General features: G+C 48.5%; 1 protein-coding gene across 2 annotated transcripts in view; it reads right to left on the bottom strand.

The window, feature by feature from the left end:
• Positions 1–16693, bottom strand: part of LOC100962464 (phospholipase B1, membrane-associated) — an 85198-nt gene that overhangs the window by 44144 nt on the left and 24361 nt on the right. The window contains exons 9-21 of one of the 2 annotated variants that reach the window (XM_023511865.1): positions 14485–14593; positions 13308–13359; positions 11911–11991; positions 10223–10288; positions 9871–9971; positions 7440–7521; positions 4752–4856; positions 4551–4646; positions 4261–4332; positions 3258–3296; positions 2731–2791; positions 1797–1855; positions 826–899 (exon numbers count right to left, since the gene is read on the bottom strand). In XM_023511865.1, the coding sequence (XP_023367633.1) occupies positions 826–899; positions 1797–1855; positions 2731–2791; positions 3258–3296; positions 4261–4332; positions 4551–4646; positions 4752–4856; positions 7440–7521; positions 9871–9971; positions 10223–10288; positions 11911–11991; positions 13308–13359; positions 14485–14593 (997 nt within the window). The remainder of the gene's footprint in view (positions 1–825; positions 900–1796; positions 1856–2730; positions 2792–3257; positions 3297–4260; positions 4333–4550; positions 4647–4751; positions 4857–7439; positions 7522–9870; positions 9972–10222; positions 10289–11910; positions 11992–13307; positions 13360–14484; positions 14594–16693) is intronic. The other variant, XM_023511866.1, reaches the window with a different exon arrangement.

The following is a 16693-nucleotide window of genomic DNA, read 5'->3' as shown; positions in this document are numbered from 1 at the left end:
AATTCTGAGTTACTCACCAATTACTCTGAAGCCTCCATAAACACTAACTTTACTGGGAAAGGAACTTGAGAATACTCACATGCAGCTGCTTGCCTGACACACCTTTTTCACTTCTGCATCTGCGATGCCCCTTTCCACCCTTTCCTCTCGTTAAACTAATAATCTTTCAAGACAGATGGGTACCACTTTCTCCGGGAAGCTTCCTGTCCCTTCTGCGAGGGTGGCTCACTCCTCCCTCCTGCTCCCGTGGCACCCAGGTATTTTTGTTTTTAAATAGCACTTGCCAGTGGGGCATATGCATTCCCTGCCCCTCCCTCACCCACCCCTCAGCTGCTAACAGCAGGCAGGTGCACAGGAGGGGCTCATCTCACTTACGCCCTCCTGAGGTGTGCACATTGGGTTTGGAGGTTTTCTGTAGGATGCATACAACATGTAAACGCAGAGTGTGAGTACAGCACAATGTAATGAACAGATGCAGTGAACCGGGGTGTGGGGGCATCCGTGTGTGCACACACGGGCAAGCAGACAAGCGGAAGTCGGGGATTTGGAGCTTTTCACGTGCATTTCATATGGGATTTGCTGACCCAGGAGTTTGATAAAGACCCCTGTTTACTTTCTCTGCACAATTAAAAAAAAAAGATCATCGACAGTAACATATCCTCTCTACCCACCAAATGTTCATGCTTTGCAGAAATATATAAGTTTTCCTTCTGAAAGCCCCTTCTAGGCCAAGTTTTGATCTTTGGGATTTATGCATTTGCAGGAGGCAACCCTCCCAACCCAATCTCTGGGGTGAGCCCTGGGGGAAGTCAAAAGTTACATTACCTAAACGACAGTCCCCGATACTGGGTGGTGACATCCAGGAGGTCGCCTGGTTTGGAGCCGATTCCATTGCCAGCCTTTGAAAACATACCAAAATCCATGGGAAAATAGCACGTCAGAGGAAAAGGAGGCTGTGAACAAGCAGGGCTTCAAAGTTCCCAGTGCACTACTCACGGTGGCAGGGGCCAGGGCCCCGGGCCGCAGCCCGGGGGGCTCCTTCTCAGCTGTACGCCTTGTCCCAAACCCAGCTGCCCCCTCACCTAGTGGAGGACATGCCTGGCTTATCTCACAGGGGTATTTTAAGGATGAAATTGGATCACTATTCTAAAAAATTGCTTTGAAAACTCTCGAAAGCTTTATAGGTACAAGAGAGTGTTGATGCCCTTCCCAGCATTACCCTCCTAAGTTCTTTCTAAGCTCATTGATCTGATCAGCTGCAGAGGGCAGATTATTCATAAATGTCCAGAGTCTTGTCTTCCCCTCTAGGGCATTCTGTAAGGTATTCTCAGGACCTTAGAAGTGCTATTGGGAGGAGGCGCTCTGGGAGAGTAAAACAGCCCCACTTCTCTTCTCAAAAGTCAGGAGTGGAACCTTTAGTCACAACCCAGGAGTCTCTCCACGTAGATGCAAAGAGGAAACAGATGCCAGGGTCAGAGCTGATTATAAAGCATGATCCAAATGGAAGAGACCACCCACACAGGCAGGGTTAGAGGAATGTTTGAGGCAAAACAACATATTTTTGTTTTGGGGTGTTCCAAAGCCTTTCTGTCTGAGATAATTCAGTTCACTTCTGAGAAAGATTTCCTCTGCACACCTGCTTGAGAAGGTGGCTGCAAAAGCAAATCATTGACATGCTCTCGGATGACAGAGCCAGAACAGGGAGCAATGCAGGGACAGAGGGCAGGCCCTGGAGTTAGGAGGACTGGGACCTGGAACTGGCCCAGCCACCCCAACCCACTCTCAAGAGTCCTTACGGTCAGGGAATCCCCCAGAGCAGCCACAACTTGGATATCTGCCGGTCTCAGGGCATGCACTGGAAAGACAAGTGGACACACTTGAGTCTGCAGGAGGGAAGGTGCGTCAGTCCAGGGCTTCTTGCTTCAGAGCAAGACCAGAGACATGATCTGCAGGTGTGTTTGGGCCATTTAGGGCTGGGCACGCACAGTATCACAGGGCAGAGGTTACGTGAAGACAATTTCCCCATAAAAGACGCAATAAACTAATCCTGGACCTACATAGACAGGTGCAGAAAGAGAAAGAGAGAAAATGGAGAGATGGAAGGAAGGAAGGAAGGAGGGCAGAGCAGGAGCCCAGCACTTAGTGCTGGTGGTCATGTGAGATGCCAGCCACGGCCTGAGTGCAAACTAGATGGGCTCTGGACCATGTGAGGTGAGGTGTAGGGCCTGAGTGCAGGGCATTTAGAGCCGGGTTCTGCATTTTCACCAAGCATCTGAGGAGTAATCATGTCAGGACTTTCACTGCTCCCAGGTCTCCTCTGAAGAGCCCAGGGAACCTCCCAGGCCTTACTACAGGCACAAAGACTGCAGAGCCTGGGGCCACAAGGATGACCCTCAGAGCTAGCTTCCTCTTGGGACTGTCTGGTCCACCCCCAGTTCTGGGTTTCTCCATGCCACAGGGCTGAGCTACCCAAAGGGTGGTGAGCTCACATGGCTCTTCCATTTGTGCTTCCTTTAAGGGGCTAAAGCAGGAGGGCAGGAAATAGCTCCTGGCCCCAGACACCTTGGTGTCCGCTGGACGTGATGTCACCACAGGCCAGAATGGGACAATGAAGGGACTCATCCTAGCAAGCACTGATCATAACTGCCACTTAGTTAGCATATGAAAAGTCACCAGTGTGTAAGTCCTTGGGGAGGGGCCCTGGGGCCTGGTGTGTCATAGGGGGCTTACCTGAGGTGGGGGTTGAGGCAGAAGGGGCTCTGTCTCTGCACAACAGCAAAGTCCCATGACCCTATGGGGACAGAATAGAGTCTCAGGATTGAAAGGGACCAGGGAGCTTTAAAAAAATAGATTCCTGGGTTCTGTTCCTTGGGAGGGGCCTCAAAAGGGCATTTGAAGAAGTCTCCCTAGGTGACTTTGACTATCTGCTAGCCTAGTTTAGACCCCTCCGTCGTCTAAAGCAAGAATCAGGGCACTGACACAGTGACCCCAATCCATCATCCTACCCCTGCTCCAGCTGTATGGGAGGATGGCGGTCCCCAAGGAAGCAGTGATGGGATTGGCTGGATGCCTACCAGCTGTAATCAATGGCGTTCACTCTGCCTTCTGCCCTGTGAGGAGGTGCAGGCTGGCAGATGCTTTTTCTGCCCATCCAGATCTCTTGTCCACTTTCCCACCCCATCCTGAGGGGCCAGTCCCAGCTCAGGGACTGCCCGCTGCATTGACCGGCAAGCCAAAAGAACACAAAAGGCAGGTACCTGCACGTTGTTCTTGTAGGTGCTCAGAAACGGCCGGACCTGATGAGTGAGGGGAGGGAACAGTGAGCAACTGCAGCAGACTTGGCAGACTTCTCTGCTCACCATCCCCTGCATAAACACCGTCAGCCTCCCTGCTCCACACTCCCTGCCAGGCTGACCCACCCTAGGATGTACAGGGCTTCCCGGAAACCTGAACCCCACACCAAGAGCGCACATATGCCTGTAACGTATATGTCTCCCTGCTATCTCCTGGGATGGCCTCTCCCAACACTGTACCTCTTTTTTCTGTTAAAAGCCCATATCTCTAGTCCCTAGGCTTCCTTGCCACCTTATGCCTGCGCCACATACAGCTGCCTGGGCCCCTTCCTGCCTGTGTAAGCAAAGTCAGATGTTTGGTGGCCTCCCTCACATCGGCTTGGCATAGTGGGTCCCAGCCTCGGCTCAAGACCACTCAGAGGGATTTATGGTGCGAGGGTCGCAGCTGTAGAGCGCCAAGAACCTCTTCAACAACGGATGGGTGAAGATGGGGCTTATCTGCATTTCCATCCTGGTTCACGTCTGCTTTCCTAGCTCCAGCTGCCAACTTAACCATTCCTAGCCCCACCAGATAGCATTCCAGGTCTGAGTTCCTCACTCTGCCCAGGTTGCTATAGAGGCAGTGACTACATGAGGACAGGGGATCCTTCTGTCCCATCTGCCCTAGAAGTTCTCCCCAGCCCCAGCCTTCAGCATGAGAGCTGGATGCACCATGTTCCTCACGCCTGCCTAAAAGGCTGTGTCCAGCCCAGACTTGTGCTGGGGCTCCTAGCTATGCCGAGACTAAGGAATGGTCCAGGGTCGCTCCAGGTGGTTGTCCCTCTCAGCCCAGCCACATGGGGCATACAGGGCGGTTAGCCTGGAGTATAACATGGGACGGGTAGGTGGACAGAGCTGGAGCTGGGGGTGAGGAACATGGAAATGAGGCTTCAGGTGGAGGCGTGGAAGGACACGTTTTTCACTCTACCTGGTTCGGACATGTGATACTGATCTTGTTTTCAAAATTATGATGTGTTGTCTTCTGGCCCACAGGTTCCAGCTAAACCAAGAAGGAGGAAAATGGCGAGTGAGAAAGACATGGCCAGGATGGCAGCTCAGGGCCAGGTGGGGCAGGGAGAGGCAAAGACAATAGGACTTTTCATCACTGCTGTGTGGGAATCACACAGCCTGAGAGATGGGCCTCTGAGGGTCTCCACAGGCTTTCTGGTGTCCTTTTTTATCAGAGGGAGGATGGGTTTCCCTCCTCGGCCATCTTACCATATTGTTCCAGAGGCCGGAGGCTGCACGGGCGTGAGCCTTGAGGCTGAAATGGAAACAGTCAGGAGCGAAGAAAGAGCTGTCAGGCAATCCCTCCTGGTTACCAGGCAGAGAGAGAGGCGGTTATAGACACTGGACGACATAAAAGGAACAGCACCCTATCTGTGGATTCTGTTTAACTATGACGCTTGCTTTCTTTACCGCGGTCTTTGGCATGTCCACTATTTCAAAGAACGGCTGCACCACCACTGTAAAATCTTCCCTTGTGTCGTACCGTCCACTCTCTACCAGCTGGTGAGTTCCCTCCTGCAGGAGGGGAAGGGAACAGGGTCAGATGGTCCTCAGCGATCTCTTCCTCCAATACAGAATTAAAGAGAATCTGACTGTGGAATGAAATTGACCTTCAGCAAAATCTCACCCCACGAGGAGCCAGCTAGTTGCTTTTCAGATCAGACCTTATCTCAACCCCCATTCCCAAGCTTTGCTGCAATTGCGTAGATATGACTTAGGCTGTGAAAAGGGGAAGGTAAGAGAAAAACCTAAGTCTATTAGCTTGACCGCCCCCCTCCCACATTTAAAGCTATTCTGTTTCAAGATTTCAGGGGCGTATTATTCAGTTAAATGACATTTTGGATAATCCTAACGATTTATTTCTGTGCTACATTTGTTCAGAATGATCAAAGGTGAATCAACAATATTTAATGGGTATTTACTTTACTTGTGCCTGGTATGTGCATGTGAGACTTTCAGATCTGTTTAGGACAGTAACAGCTATAACTATCACAGCATCTGCTGGGGTTACTCAGAGGACCCCAAAGTTCTGGCTCGACTCTGCCATTGCACTGCCTACCAGGGTTTCTACTGTTTGGGGCAAGGACTGGCTGCTGAGGGAAGTTAGGAAAGTTATCGTGGTCACTTCAAAAGATGCTACAAACTGTCTTTTCCCTATTTGGCCAGAAGGAGAGCCCTGTGTCAGGATATCTCATGCCTGACCTCCCAGGCCAGACTCTACTTTGATTAAGACAGGAGGGAAGGAAAGAAAGTGGCTCCTCACGGGCGGGGAACGAGGCACAGATGCTGGGCAGTAACTGTGTGGCCTTTGGTAAGCTGTTTCCCTCTCTGACCTCTTTGGGTCAGTAAATGAAAGATGCTGGGGTCCTGGACCATCTCTTAAGCCCCTCTCAACACTACTGGTTGCTCTGGGATCAGCCGTGATGGCTACTGATGGAACCACACACCTTTGACAATGGAAAGAAATAGCGTATAGAGTCCTTGGCACATGATAGGCACTAAGAAAATGCCCTGGTTCGTCATAGTAGTGATCATCTCTGGGGAGAGAGAGGAGGACCACAGCCTTGGCTGGAAGTAGGGAGTGAGAGGATTCTTAAGGGGCATGATGGACTTGTGTGGCTGACGTGCTACTGTCTCCAGAGCACTAGATCAGGGTCTTAGTGGTGACTGGGAGCAGACCTGGGAGCAGCTAGCCTACCTGCTGGGGCCTGGGGACAATGTCAGTGGGTACCTCCCCACTTTGGCTGCTCAGCATCTGAAACCACTTGCTATGTTTGAAGACCCCCCACTGTGTGAAGAGCACCTGCTTCCCACACGGGAGGATGAAAAAGACGAACACTCACATTCTCAGCACTCCTGCAGCCAGGGCATGGGCACTTGACTGAGGTATCACCAATCACTGCCTGTCTTTAGCACCCATTTCACTGGTTCCTAGACAGTGGAGTCCCTGATGTCCTCAATAGACTACGTCTGTGACCTGATTTTGATTCTCATGGCTTGGACCCTAGAATTCCATAAGTCTGTGATTTCTGGTGGCTTGGCCTCTTACCTCTAACCCCAGCTCTCTAGCTCTGCCAGAAATTCTGCTTAAATGGTAAATCTGCTTAAATTAGCCAGAAACTTCATAAGCTTTTGTTGCTTACACCTAAGAACCCCAAGTGAAACCAGGCTGTTCTCGTGGCCATAACCTCGGCTGCCTTCCCTCCCCTGGTGTGGCTGTGGCCTTCCTCCCAGAGATAGAGGCTTGCTCATGGCAGAAAGAGTTTGGCTTGGGAGTCATCCAGATGGCTGTACCTCTCTGAGCCCCAATACACCTGGCAGGTATGGCTTGCCCCCAAAGGAATCTGCAGGGAAGTGGTTCTACTCCAAGGAGTCCATAGATGACTTGAAGGATGATTCAACTCTGAAAGCTGTTTACAGTCTACTCTGGAAGGCAGGCCTACCATTGTCCTCTTTGAGTAACTTATTCCAAGGGAAACTCATGACAGTCAAAGGAGGCAGCTGTTCTGCTCAAAGATTTGGTGGAGAAAGGAAAAAAATGAGCAATCCACAAGATGGAGACCATCTGCTGACTTTATTTCTCCTGTGCTGTGTAATAACATCTGTGCCCATAGAGGAAAGGGCAGAGGGAATGCACAGGACCTCACTGAACCTCTGAGACCCTCTGGGAGGGCGGTGTCTCAGCCTCCCTTTCCTACCCAGGAGTTGGAAGCTCAGAGAAGTTTCATTGCCTACTTGTCTAAGGTCACATAGCTGGTGAGCAGTGTGTGTGTCCAGAATTTTGGATCTAGACACGTCCACTATGAAACTTCTTCCCACAATACATATTCGTCTGCAGACAGCTGGAAACATTCATTTCCATGTAAAACCCAGGAACTGGAATTCAGTGAAGTATGTTCGGTGACCTACTCTGTAGCTTAATTCCAACAAACTGAAGCTCAACCCCTACTGCCCCTCAGAGTGCTTTTAAATCAGCAAAATGGCCAATGGTCATTGCCTGCCCAGTCAAGGTCAAAATCACCTAAGCATTGATTCATTCTCTGGAGCCACCAAACCACAGTGCAATTCTGTGTGGCCTCAGAACTCCTCCTGGCTTACCTGGTATCTCCTATTCACTTCGATGAGTGAGGCAAGTTCTGTTGAGTTATCATCAAATTTCAGGACACAGGGACACAGAGACCTGTAGAGCAAACCAAAGAGATATCCCACCCCACTGAGATTATCATCCTGAATAAGTGATGCAGAAACCTTGGCTATCAGACTCAATATACTTTTTTGAACTTAGAGGTATCTGAAATCTGTGCTAATGAAGGGTCTGGCTGGCTAACCTGTAGACTATATCAAATGAAGATGAAGAAAATATCCCAGGCCTGGATTTGCTTTTAAGAATGAAATAGTTACCACCTCTCACCTCTGTAGGGGTGACACTTATGGATCTGAGTTACCTTATGGCTGAGGTGACCATGACAATTGCTGATGTACATCAAATGTAAAGTGTACAAACACTGATAAGAACTTTATCAGCATTAATCTGTTTAATACTTCCAGCCATTCCAGAATTTGTATTATCATTATCCCCATTTTACAGATGAGAAAACTGAGGCTCAGAGTAGCTGCATAACTTTCCCAAAATCACACAGGTACTAAATATAGGAGCCAGGACTTGAACTTAAGTCTATCTGGCTCTGAACTTGAGCCCTGAATCTCTCTATTAAACTTCTGTCCAGTCTGCAGCCCTGGCCTGGCTGGCCATCTTGCAAGTCTGGGCTTTTGGGATGGGGGATGAGGTAACAATAGTGTGGATGGCTTAGCGTAGACCCAGCAGCTCCAAGGAAAGCCTGGCTACTCAGGCAGAACAGCAAAGAGGTGGGAAGTACAGAGCACTGGTGAGGCAGCAGGACAAGCTGACCCAGGTCCATCCAATGCTGACATTCAGGACCAGACCATTTCAGATTTGCAAATGACCTGGCAAATGCCTACTCTAAACTTTTAGTTTTAATGATCTAAAACCCCCTTCAGTAATGGGTAGCAAGGGCCTTTCTGGTAAACTGCTCTGAAATGAATACACAGAACCCAGTGTGGCCCAGCAACGAGAGAGAGTGGGAGCCAGAGGATGAGTCAGCAGCTGAGAACAGCACGCCTGACACCAGCTGAGCTAATGGGCACGTGTCACCCAGCAGCTATCCTGTCTCTGCTCACAGCACCAGGAGGCCTTCTCCAGAGGACCTGGCAGTCTGGGTCCCCCAGGTATGGCGCAGCATGGATCTTTAGGGGAGCAGCCAAGGTGCCCCTTAATTTCCAAGAGCAAGTCTGGCCCTTATGAATTGTTCATTCAGGCATTCAGCAAACAGCAGCTGAGCCCCTCCATTGTCCCAGCAGGGACGGACGCAGAGTTCACAGGCTGTGGGGGAGGGAGGCACAGGAACACTGTGAGATGGGGGGGCTGTGAGGGTGGGGAGGGAGTGGGAGTGGGATAGCACAGTCATTGTGGCCTGGGCTCAGGACCAGGAGCTTTTCAGATTTTGGATTTGGGAATATTTGCATTACCCTAGGGTTATCATGCAGCCCTTTCTGACATTTTTAAAAATACCAGCCCAGAGAAAAGCAAAAACAATCAACCAAATTAAAAAAAAAAAAACCCACACAGTGAAACCCCAGGTGGGGAACCTCCCATTGGCCCATCCAGCATGCACACGTGCCATTTTGTTACCCTTTGCAGGTGGGTGTGGGAAAGATCAAATATCATGGCTGCAGGGGGCTGAGAGGATCCCTTTTCCCTTCGGGACACTGAATAACTGTGTTGCGTGCCTACATTTTGACTGTACCCATCTCATGAGGTGGAGTGTGGAATTTCACACTTGTGGCATTGCACTGGCACTTATAAAGTTTCAGATTCTGGAGCATTATGGTTCAGATTAGGAATGCTGGAGGGAAAAGGTATTTTTGTTTGGCTCTGGAGGCTGAGGGATGAAGATGTCCTCTCAGTGGCCTTCCGTACAGGGCTCTGTTCTCCAGGGAATACTGCCTCTGAACTCTGTGGATTCTGATGTGACCACCCCCTCCTCCTCTAGCAAGTGACAGTGGCTCTATATTTGTGAATGCCTAGCCTGCAGCATTCACACCCCCCAGAGATGCCCCCTGTCCTGGAGATGGGCCTCCAGGCGGGGATGGGGAAGCTCTGAACACACTTTGCACTTGGTCTTAGCAGAACTCAAGTGCTCCACACAGTTCAGTCCACTCCTAACGCTCTATTCTTCCCTCCTGGAGGACGGAAGGGTGTCTGGTGGTTGTCGTGGCAACAGAGGCAGAGCTGGGTTCCTTGCATACCCCATGGTAGGAAGCTGAGGCCTATGCCAAGGTCAACCCCCCCCCCGCCAATGTTCCCTCATTAGACCTTTTCAGGTTAGAAAATGGTGGGGTTGGGGGGTGTCTCAGCACTCCCACATTTCTGCCCTTAGGTTTTCTAAAGAATCTGCTCGGGCCTGGCTCCCTGCCTCTTTTGAGAATAGCGGAGAAGTTGTCATCTGACCTGAGGATCAGCCTTGGGCAGTTGACTTTAGTCTCCTGGTACAGCTCCCTCAGGGGGATGATCTGGAGCACTTTCACCAGATTCACAAACGCCCGAGGAACCTGAGAAAAAGCAGCGTCAGTGCGAAGAGGAAGAGGCTGGGCAGCCCCGGCCCTTTTAGGGGTCTGAGGCCTGCTGCTCTTGTTGGAGTTGCAGACTCCAGGACTAGGGACTTCTATCCGGCCCCACCCACTGCCTTCACCCCCTCTGCTCCTCCTGGACACCTCTGCATGCAGGTGGCCAGGGACTTGTCAGGGAGCCATCTCCAGGGATGGCCTGAGGCCCCAGAGGTCATGCAGCCCAGCCTGCCTACCTCAGCGTGGAGGATGTCCAGCGCCTTCCTGATGTTGTCTGTGAAGTTCTGGGGTGAATGGTGGACCTGCGGGAAGAGGAAGTGTCCCTTGAACACCATTTGTCGACCATCTCTCTACAAACAAAGCGTACTTTCTCTCTTGCGTCCCTTTCTTCCTGTATGTCAGCCACAGCAGACAACATTGAAATGTAGGGCTTGTCTTTGGGGACCCCATCCCTGACACCAACCCTGTGGTCCCGGGGCTTGTCATGGCCGTGGCCCTCAGAGAAACACCCTCTCTTTGGCATGGAGCTATGGGGAGCTCTGGGGCTACTTCATAGCAACTAGATGTAGAGCCTTAGTTCATACACTTTCATCTCTGACCCTCTAAAATCCGGGTGCTGGAGCAGACAACGCTAAGATCTCCTGCAACTTGAGCAGTCTCTGGTCCTGTGGCCTCATCTGCTCTGCTTGGAGCCTCCTGTATCGGAGAAGCCACACTCTAAACAAATCACTTAAGGAGCTAATCAGAAGGGAAGAGGGTCTTGTCAAACACTCACACCCCAAGCCTAAACACATTTTAACTGGTATTTCTTCTGATCTTGATATTTGTGATTCTTAAACTTTTAAAAAGCAGTATAACTCTTTCTCTGACTGAAATCTAACTAAGAGCCCTGCTCTACAGAGGATGGCAAAGCAGGGTCCTTCAGGAGGTACAGGGAGGGGCGTCCCACCTCCCCACCCACCACCAGCACCCCTGAGGCTGCCCTGTGGGTCCCTCAGATCACAGCTTGAAACCTCTGACTCCTAGTGGCTTTGATGCCAGGAAAATGCATTACAAAGGGTCTGGGGGACAGGGTCACCCCTCTGGACCGGTGCTCACAGGCTGCAGCAAGATCACCACTCCCTAAACCTCATTCTGCTGGTCCCCTTTCTGCCTGACAAAGCTACTTATCTCAAGTCCCAGCTGGAAAGCCTCCTGCTCTGTGTAAACCTCCCCAACAATTGCCTCCCCCTGTACACCAAGCTCCCACAACAACCTTGATTTCCAACCTCTCTCCTGGTGTGTGCATCACTAGAACCACACCGTGAAGGCTTCCTTTGTTATGATGAATTGTCTCTGTCTCCCTCCCCTGGCAGTGTAGGTCCCTTGAGGGGTTGTGTTTCATTTGCCATTGCTTAGCTCCTAGCAGAGCACCCGCCACAAGTGTAGGTGGCAGACTAGTCAGTGTGGCCTGAGGGGCTTCTCTCAGCCCAGAGACTGGGGTGCCAGGAAGAAATGAAGCAACCATAGAGCAGTAGCCTTGACCTTGGGTTTTCCATCAGTCCAGAACTACTTGGCTCTGAACCTTGCCTAAATGCCTTTGAGGAAATTAATTTTCCCATATGAGTGACAGCAGAATGGTGGAGATGGCAAGGCCATTGAAGTCTAGGGAAAGAAGCTAACCTACGACTCCCTAAGAAGAAAGGCAAGATTCTTCTAGGCCTTTGGAATGATATCTTGGTTTCTGGAATGATATGATCAGGCTTCCTTGATAGGGAACTTAATCAGGATCAATCTTATAACCAATCCTACTTGTCCAGTCAGATGTGTTCCTGGAGGTCAATGTCCTCTCTGTCTCAGGGTTACTCCCAGGCTAGACCCAAGTCCAGCAGCTCCATCCCCCTCCTCTGGGAATGAGTCTTGAGGGAAGGGCCTAGAGACCTACCGGGTCTTTGCAGAAATCACAGAGGTCATTGCCTCCTATAAACAGCGTTATTATCTTCCAGTCCTCCTGAAAATGTATCCTCTGAAATAAACAGGAAACAAACAAGTAAGCACCGTGTTCCAGAGTCAAGTCCAGGAAAATACAAAGCGCTGAACACTAGAGGTTTTTGCACCCTACAGAGTGTTTAGGTGACTTTACTATCTTCTGTTCTTCGGTGTTGGGGTCCTGAGGTCATAGGAGCTAAATGGTTCATTAGGTAGAATCTCACAGCACATGGGTCAGAGTTCTCACTGGCCTGCTGGGGGTGGATGCAGGTGGCCTCTGAGCTTCGTTCCTCCATCCCTAGCATAGCAAGGAGGTGGGGAGGGGCCCTGGGGAAGGAAAGTTTGTTCTACAATCCTCTAGAAGTCCTAAATTTTAATTTTGCCTTTAGGGAGAAAGGATCATTTTTTTATGAAGAAGGAGCTCCACAAACTCAGATAATTTATACTAGTCAAGGCTGCCCATATTTAAGCCAGAGAGGCTGGTGAGAGCAAGGCGGCAGCTCTCAGCATGTGCTCTGAAAAGATTTGGCCACTTTTGAGATCTGTCTCCTCCAAGAGGGATGTGGAGAAGTATTTGAAGTCACAGGGCTGGATGGAATGTGGGAAGCCACACACATCCCAGAAAGGCAACCCAAGGACAGCTGTGGCCCTCACAGCCTCTTCGGTTATCCTAAGGCCTATGTAGGTTTGCTTCTCTGACTGAAGGATGCTTCCAAAAGAGGGCGGGAAGAGAAAGATGAAAACAAAATCTAGAAAAGAAATATCCTTAAAACTCTTGATAATAGATTTTGGGTACATTAACCAATAGACTTCGGGTATATACAACATAATGAATCTTAGTTCCCTCCTTTAATTATCTTATCTACCTGGGAACAACTTAAAAAAAAAAAATCTGAATCTGAGGAAGAACCTCCTATCAACCTACCATCTTTCAGAACCAGGTCAAAATCCGACCTCCCTGGCCCTCCCATTCAAAGGGGCCTGTCCCTTCTCCTGCACCCACAGAGCCCTCTTGCTGTGGCACATGTCGAGTGTTTTATAATTTTTCTTTGTCATATTGGTCTCCCCTTGTAAGCTCCCTGAGAACAGAACAGTGCTGTGCTGTATTTTCCTGGGTATCTCCAGCACGGCCCAGTGCCTGAACCATGATCCATGTGTAATTTGAATAGCTGCCTGAGTGGCTGAACAAACGGCTGGGCATCCTCTTTTCAGAGGAGCAGCAATTCAGGCTACAGATGTGTCTGCCCAGCATGGCTCCCATCCGTCCCTCACCCTAGAGCTGTCCACAGATTTCTCCTGCCCACTTCCCATACCAGGGAACTCCCCCCGGGGCCCTGCCCTCCTCAGACTCACCGTATCATTCTTCATCAGGTCCACCAGCCTCCTGGCCTGGGCAGGCAAGTGCCTATGGGTACACACATGAGGAAGCAGTGTGAGAGGCAGGGTTGGGAGAAGAACCGTGCAGAGAGACCCATAACCAAATCCTCCAGCAGAGAGGGTCCAGGTGGGCCTCCTGTAGGAAGATAGGACTGAGGGCCATCGTGACACAGAGCTCCTTCTCCATTTAGGCTCCACTGAAGGACAGAGCACTGCACATCACATATAAGGGGCAACTCATGGTGTGACTATTTTCTGATTGGCATATTTGATGACCCACTTTTCTTTCTCTTCCAAGCCAGGCTTGTTCTGGGCAAACAGGAAGTATACATGTGAGTATTTCATGTCACCTACAGCTCAGCATGTGCCCATTTTTGGCAGATGACATGACTTTAGCACTCCCACCCTCAAGATGACATGGTCAAGTTAAACAGACCTGGGTTAGACATTTAGTTGCCTCTTGCTCACCGTGGGAAAGTGACTTACATTCTTTGTTTTAAAAGACTGCAAAATGGAGAGAAGCCCCCCTACTCTAGAGGGTCATCAGGGATAGTAGGTGAGATGGGCAAAGCAGGCCCATTGGAGTAAAAGCCACCAGTGCCAGACAGCCTGGGTTTGAATCCTGGCTCCACCCACTGGGAGATCTGAGACCTGGGCAGACACTTCACCTTGCAGGCCCTCAGATCTTCCCTTTGTAAAGTGGGGATGGTAGGCATACCTTCTTCAAAGAGTTGTTGGGAGAACTGAATGAGAAGCCATGTAGAGAACTTCAGAACAGTGCTTGGCACATGGAAAGCAGCCATTGAATTATTTCTACCATTATCACAAAGTCCCTGGCCCTGTACTTAGCAGGAAGCATTAGTTGTCAACCTCTTCCCTTCTTAACTCTTAGCCCAACTAACCTGGTCATAGTACACGAGGTATTAAATAAACTGGGTGTGGAGAGGGATGGGGGAATAGGTTAGTAGATTTCTGTGTCTGATAGTGAGATACAACCCCAAGAGAGCCTCATCCAACCTTTGACCCTCAGACCCCTTCTTTGACCAAGCCTCCCAACCTTCAGCCATAAACCCCAGTCTAGACCAATCCCACCCCCAACCCTGGTTCCCCAGAGGGTCTCTGCTTGTCTACCCCCCTGGGAACCCCTGCTCACTCAGCTTTGTTTCCTGCCACCGCCTGGTTTAAGAAGGCTCCACGACTGTTTTCTTTCCCTTTGCCAGTAGAGAAGCCCTTCAAGGAAGGGTTAAATTCCCTCAGGATGTCTGCAAATATAAGGATAAGACACGCTTAGTAACTACCTCAAAGTAATCTCCAAGTTCCTTTGGCAAGCACCAGTGGGTGCTGGGGACAAAGTAGAGTCTCCATCCCATGGCCCCTACTCTTACCCATGTGGTTCACCCATCATGGAAAGAGAACGGTCAGCAGACTGCCACTCAGCTACAGCACAGCACACAGCAGATGCTTGCTCAGTTATGGCTAATGAGTGTGAGTCTGGGTTGGGTGCTTTCCTCACGCACTTTTCTTTCTTTTTTCCTGAATAGATGGTAACTTGTGCACCACAGAATTTACCAATTTAAAGCATACAGCTGTAACTTTTAGTATATTCATACAGTTATGCCACCATCCCTATAATCAACATTAGAGCATTTCATCACCCCAGAAAGGAGTCCTGAACTCCTCATTCCCTCCAACCCTGTGTCAATCTCTAACATACGTTCTGTCTCTATAGATTTGTTATTCTGGACATTCCATACGGGTGAAATCAAACAATACAATGTCTTTCATGACTGGTTTCTTGCACGTATCAGCACTTCATTCCTTTTTATTGCTGAATAATATTCTCTTGTACAGACATACCACATTTTACTTATCCATCCTTCAGGAGACAGGCATTGGTCTTTTTTCTACTTTTTGGCTATTATGGATCATGCTGCTATGAACATTTATGTACAAGTTTTTGTGTGCATTTCTTCTTGACATATACACAGTAGTGGAATTGCCCCATCATACAGTGACTCTGTTTAACCTCTTAAGGACCTGCCAAGTTTTTCCCCAGAGGACTTATACTTACATTCCCATAAGCAGTGTACGAGGGCTCCAATTTCTCCAGATCCTTACCAACCCTTGTTATTATCTTTCTCTTATAACCATGCTAGTGGATGTCAAGTGCTCTCTCAATGAGGTTTTGACTTGCATTTCCCTAATGATTAGTGACATGGAGCATCTTTTTCTGTGCTTATTGCCCATTAGTGTATCTTCTTTGGAGAAATGTCTATTCTATCCTTTGTCCATTTTAAATTTTTTAAATTGAGTTGAAAGAGTTCTTTACATTTTCTAGATATGAGTTTCTTATTGGATATATGGTTGGCAAACAACTCTTTGGTTTGCTTTACTTTTTTGATTGCATCCTTTGGAGCAAAATATATTTTTTTTCATTTGTGCTTTAGTGGCATATCTAAAAAGACTGAAAGGTCATAAAGATTTGCTCCTCTATTTTCTTCTAAGAGTTAGTTTTAGTGCTTACCTTTAGGTCTCTGATTCATTTTGAGTTAACTTTTATCTATGTGTGAAGTAGGAGTCTAGCTTTATTCTTCTGCATATATGTACGCAGTTGTCCCAGCACCATTTGTGAAAACACTATTCTTTCCTCCATTGAATAGCCTTGGCATCCTTGTTTAAATGCATTGACCATGAACATGAGGGTTTAATGGTTGAGTCTTAGTTTTATTTCATTATTCTATATATCTATCATTATGCCACTACCACATGTCTTGTCTACCACAGCTTTCCAACAAGTTTTGAAATTGGGAAGTATGAGTCCTCCAAATTTGTTCTTATTTTTCAAGATTGCTTTGACTATACTAGGTCCCTTGAATTTCTACATGTATATTAGAATCATTTTGCCAATTTCTGCAGAGAAGCCAGCTGGAATTTTGATAGGGATTATATTGAAGCTGTAGACTAATTTGGAGAGTATTGCTGTCTTCACAATATTAAATCTTCCCATCCATGACCATGGGGTCTCTTTCCATTTATTTAGGTCTTTGGCATTCTTTCAGCAGTGTTTTGGGATCTTAAGAGGATAAGAGATGTACTTTTTTTGTTAAAGTTATTCCCAAGTATTTAGTTCTTTTTGATGATATTACAAGTGTAACTGTTTTCTTCATGTTCAGATCGTTAATTACTAGTATACAGAAACACAATTCATTTTTGTATGTTTATTTTGTACCCTGCAATCTTGCCGAATTCATTCATTTATTTCTCCTAATAATTTTTAGTGAACTTCTTGGGATTTTCTCTCTATAAAATCATATCATCTGCAAATATAATTGTATTTCATATTTTGATGAATTTTCTTTCAT

Source organism: Otolemur garnettii, unplaced genomic scaffold (genome assembly GCF_000181295.1).
Source record: "Otolemur garnettii isolate 467f Iridium unplaced genomic scaffold, OtoGar3 scaffold00022, whole genome shotgun sequence".
Taxonomy (NCBI): Eukaryota; Metazoa; Chordata; class Mammalia; order Primates; family Galagidae; genus Otolemur; species Otolemur garnettii.
The sequence above is the reverse complement of the archived record's forward strand: the minus strand, read 5'-3'. Positions and strand labels throughout refer to the sequence as shown.